Source organism: Netta rufina, assembly GCF_964035555.1.
Source record: "Netta rufina genome assembly, chromosome: 31".
Lineage (NCBI taxonomy): Eukaryota > Metazoa > Chordata > Aves > Anseriformes > Anatidae > Netta > Netta rufina.
This window is the reverse complement of record NC_140155.1, coordinates 90,225-95,224: the sequence shown is the minus strand read 5'-3', so window position 1 is coordinate 95,224 and position 5,000 is coordinate 90,225. Positions and strand designations below refer to the sequence as shown.

The window sequence follows — 5,000 nt, the reverse complement described above, 5'->3', positions numbered from 1 at the left end:
CCCTTCTTTAGGGGAGCCCCCCCAGGAATCCCCTTCTTTAGGGGAACCCCCCCGGGACCCCCCCTCTGGGCTCCCCCCCCCCCAGCACCCCACTTTTGTCGGGGCCCCCCCCCCAACCTCCAAGGGGCCCCCCCTCGGGACCCCCCCCCCCGCCGTTGCCGAGGAGACGGAGACACCGCGGGGGGGGGCGACGCCGCCGGAGGGGCCCCCCCCGAGCCCCCCCCACCCCCCTTATTTATTGATTTTATTTATTAAACTGTACAAAAATGGGCAATAAATGACAAAAGTTGCTGTTTTTCACTCCACCGGCTCCTTTATTGGGGGGGGTTAAAGCAAGACCCCCCCCTCCTCAATCCCCCCCGGGGTTACTGGGAGCCCTCTCGGGGTTACTGGGATTACTGGGACACACCCCCTACCAGCACTGGGACCCCCTCTGGGATTACTTGGACCCCCCCTGGGATTACTGGGACCACCCTTGAGATTACTGGGACCCCCCCTGGGGTTACTGGGACCCCCTCGAGTTACTGGGACCCCCCCGGCGTTACTGGACCCCCCTCTGGCATTACTGGGACTCCCCCCCCGGGATTACTGGGACCCCCCCTGGGATTACTGGGACCCCCTCTGGGGTTACTGGGACCCCCCGGGGTTACTGGGACCCCCCTCGGGGTTACTGGGATTACTGGGACACCCCCTTCCAGAACCAGGACCCCCCCTGGTGTTACTGGGACCCCCCCTTGGGATTACAGGGACCCTCCCAGGATTACTGGGACACCCCCAGGGGTTACTGGGATTATTGGGAAACCACATTCCAGCACTGGGTCCCGCCCTGGGATTACTGGGACCCCCTTTGGGATTACTGGGACCCTCTTTGGGATTACTGGGACGCCCCCTTCCAGCACCGGGACCCCCCCTTGGGATTACTGGGACTCCCTCTGAGATTACTGGGACCCTCCCCGGGGTTACTGGGACCCTCCTCGGGGTTACTGGGGTTACTGGGACACCCCCTACCAGCACTGGGACCCCCTCTGGGATTACTGGGACCACCCCCTTGGGATTACTGGGATTATTGGGAAACCGTATTCCAGCACTGGGTCCCCCCCTGGGATTACTGGGACCCCCCTTGGGATTACTGGGACCCCCCCCTGGGGTTACTGGGACCCCCTCGAGTTACTGGGACCCCCCTCTCGGGTTACTGGGATTACTGGGACAACCCCTACCAGCACTGGGACGCCCCCTGGGATTACTGGAACCCCCTTTGGGATTACTGGGAATCCCCCCGGGGTTACTGGGACACCCCCAGGGGTTACTGGGATTACTGGGACCCATGGGTGGGGGGGCACCCACTGCAGCGCCCAGCCCCGCCCCCAGCTCCCAACATAGCCCCGCCCCTTCTCCCTCTGCCGCCCGGCTATTGGCCCGCCGAGCTGCCACTCCCGCCCCCTGCCGAAGGGCGGGGCTCGGGGTGATTGACAGATCGATTGACCAATGGGAAGCTTCGTGGGCGTTTCCCTGTTTAAGGGAGTTTTAAGGGGGGGGGCGATGGGGGAGGGGATCCAAAGGGGTGCGGGGGGGGGATTTGGGGGGATTTGGGGGGATTTAGGGGGGTGCACGGGGGGGTGTGAATGGGAATGGGGGAAATGGGGGGGCAATTTGGGGGTGCACAGGGTGGGGGGGGTCCAATTTGGGGGGGGGTGGGGGGATGGGGGGGGCAATGGGGTGCCAATTTTGGGGGGGTGCAGGGGGGATGGGGGGGCGATTTGGGGGCGCACAGGGTGTGGGGGGGTCCAATTTGGGGGGGGTACGGGCATGGGGGGGGCAATTTGGGGGCGCATGGGGGGGGGGGTCCAGTTCGGGGGTGCAATTTTTGGGGTGCTCAATTTGGGGGCGGGGGGGGGGGGGGTCAACCACTGAGCTGCCAGAAGGTTGGGGACACGATGGGGCACCCACGTTGTTTTTTTTTCTTTTGGGGGGGGGCATTTGGGGGCGCAGCGCAGTGCCCCCCCCCCCCCCCCCAACACACAGTACCCAAATAAATATAAAAAAAAATAAAAAATAAAAAATAAAAAATAAAAAATAAAAATAAAAATAATAATATTTTTTTCTCCTTTTCCAGAGGTTTTCTTCTTTTTTTTTCCTGGGGGGGGGGGGTCCCCACAGAACCGCCCCCCCCAAATGTTTAACCCCTTCCTCTCCGAGCTCCGGGCATGCGCAGGGTTAAATCCGGAGTGACGCCAGCGGATTGGGGATGGGGGGGGGGAAATTCCGGGAGAGGTGGGGGGGGGGGTTCCGGGGGTTGTGGTGGGGGGGGGGGGAATTATTGTTGGGGGGGGGGGGCTGCAGGGCCGGGCCCGGCCGCTCCGGCCCCTTTGTGTCGGCGAGCGGGGCGCGGCGGGGCTGCGGGCGGCGGGGCCACCAGGTCCGGGGGGGGGGGCCACCAGGTCCGGGGAGGGGGCCACCAGGTCCGGGGGGGGGCTACCAGTGGCCGGGGGGGGGCCACCAGGGCCGGGGGGGGGGCCTCAGGTCCGGGGGGGGGCTCAGGAAGGGTTTGCATGGGCCGGGGGGGGCGGGCGATAGCAAAAGGATTTGCTTGGTTTGGGGGGGGGGGGTTGCAAGGCTGGGGGGGGCTTTGCATGGTTTGGGGGGGGGGTTGATGGGTTCGAGGGGGGGGTGCAAGGCTTGTGGGGGGGGATTTGCAATGCTCTCCGGGGGGGGGTCGGAAGGCTGGGGGGGGGGCAGGGGGGCACATTGCATGGCCGGGGGGGGTTTGCATGGTTTGGGGGGGGGGGCCGTTGCTTGGTTCGGGGGTTTGCAATGCGGGGGGGGGCTCCGCAAAGCTCCCGTTTTTTTTTTTTTTGCAAGGCCGGGGGGTGGGATTTGCAAAGCTACCGAGGTTTTTGCAAGGCTTGGGGGGGGTTGGGGGGGCGAGGGGCACAATGCAAGGCGCTCGGGGGGGGGGGGGGGTTATTGCAAGGTCCGGGCGGGTTGCAAGGCCTGGGGGGGGGGCTTTGCATGGTCCGGGGAGGGGAATTGCATTGTCGGGGGTGGGCTGCAAAGCTTGGGGGGGGGGTTGCAAGGCTCATAAAGCTTTAGCAAGGGGAGGGGGGGGGGCACATTGCATTGTCCTGGGGGCTCTGCAAAGCTGGGAGTTGGGGGGGGGCACAATGCAAAACCTGGGGGGCTTTGCAAGCTGGGGGGGGGGCTACAAAGCTTGAGGGGGGAGCATTACAAGGGGGGGGGGGTGGAAAATTAGGGGGGGGGCATTGCATAGTCCCTGGGGGCTTTTTGAAAAATGGGGGGGGGGGGCACATTGCATGGTCTTTGGGGCTTTTGGGAAATGGGGGGGGGGGAATATTTCATTGTGCATCCATTGGGGTTCTGGGGAGGGGGGCAGGAATCTTTAATGGCGCTGGGGGGGGGGTTGCAAGCTTGGGGATATGTGGGGGGGGGCACTTTTACTGAGCCTCCCCCCCTCTCTTCTCTCCTACAGACCCCCCACTTCTCCGGCCACTTGCCAACACCCCCCCCTCCCCAAATTCCCCCCCAAATACCAACCCCCCCACATCCCAAAATCCCCCCCCCCGTCCCCAAATTCTGCCCATCCTCAAATTCCAACCCCCCAATCCCCCAATCCCCCATCCCCAAATTCCACCCCCCATCCCCAAACTCCCCCCCTCCCCAAATTCCAACCCCCCCCACCCCCAAAAAAAATCCAACCCCCCCCTCTCCAAACCCCCCCCGCACTTCCAACCCCCCCCCTCCCCACATTCCACCCCCTCCTCACCCCACCCTTCCCCCCACATCCCCACATCCCACACTCCCCCTCCCCATATTCCAACACCCCCCCCCACAAAAAAAAAAAATATTTAAAAAAAAAAAAAAAAGAACAAAAAGACCCCCCCCAGGGGGCTGGCAAGGCCGGGGGGGGGGGTCCATCATGGAGCCATCCCCTCTCCGTCCCCGCTGGGGCTTCACTTGCAAACCGGGGGGGACCCGCTTGGTGCCCACCCCCCGGGGGGGGGGTCATCGGTGGCGTTGTTGGCGTTGGGGGGGGGGGCCGGGACGGAGCTGCGGCGCCTGCGTTTTCGGCAATTTCGCTACCAGGAGGCGACGGGGCCGGGGGACGCCTGCCGCAGGCTGCGGGAGCTGTCGCGGGGGGTGGCTGAGGCCGGAGGCGCTGAGCAAGGAGGAGATGCTGGGAGCCTGCTGGTGCTGGAGCAATTCGAGCAGCAGGTGAGGAAAGCGGGGAGATGCACCCCCCCCCCAAAAAAAAATACAAAAAAATGGGTTCGGTGCCTTCGTGGTGCTGCTTGGGAGCATCATCTCCAGCAGCAAAGCTCCTTGTCCCCCTCGAAAAGCAATGCAGTGCTCACCATGCAACGCCCCCCCAAAAAAAATACAGCAGTATCCCTGTTGCAGTATCCCCCAAAATAAAGTAGCGTCCCCCTTTGCAACGCCCCCCCCAAAAATAGGGTAGTGACCCCATTGCAATACTCCCCCAAATAAAGTAGCACCCCCCCCTTGCAACGCCCCTCCCCCAAAAAATAGGGTAGTGACCCCGTTGCAGCACCCCCCAAAATAAAGTAGCACCCCCCTTGTAACGCCCCCCGCAAAAAATAGGGTAGTGACCACGTTGCGACATTCCCCAAAATAAAGTAGCACCCCCCTTGCAACGCCCCCCCAAAAAATAGGGTAGTGACCCCGTTGCAGCACCCCCCAAAATAAAGTAGCACCCCCCTTTGCAATGCCCCCACCAAAAAATAGGGTAGTGACCGCATTGCAACATTCCCCAAAATAAAGTAGCACCCCCCTTTGCAATGCCCCCCCCAAAAAAATAAGGTACTGACCCTGTTGCAATATTCCCCCAAATAAAGTAGCACCCCCCCTTGCAACGCCCCCCCAAAAAATAGGGTAGTGACCCCGTTGCAGCACCCCCCAAAATAAAGTAGCATCTCCCTTTGCAATATCCCCCAAAAATAGGGTAGTGACCCTGTTGCGACATC

The 5,000-nt window shown here is 62.5% G+C and overlaps 1 protein-coding gene and 1 long non-coding RNA gene across 2 annotated transcripts in view; both read left to right on the top strand.

Moving 5' to 3' along the window:
• LOC311220362 overlaps nt 1-85 on the top strand; it is a 2,360-nt gene extending 2,275 nt beyond the window's left edge. Inside the window, exon 3 of the long non-coding RNA XR_014619218.1 lies at nt 1-85. This exon is cut by the window's left edge and continues 543 nt beyond it. This is a non-coding gene — a long non-coding RNA (uncharacterized lncRNA).
• A 3,849-nt stretch (nt 86-3,934) lies between these two features.
• Nucleotides 3,935-5,000, top strand: part of ASPDH (aspartate dehydrogenase domain containing) — a gene marked incomplete at both ends in the record, with an annotated part of 13,397 nt that continues 12,331 nt past the window's right edge. Inside the window, 2 exon segments of the mRNA XM_084303790.1 lie at nt 3,935-3,997; nt 4,102-4,230. Coding sequence (XP_084159916.1) covers nt 3,935-3,997; nt 4,102-4,230 — 192 coding nt within the window.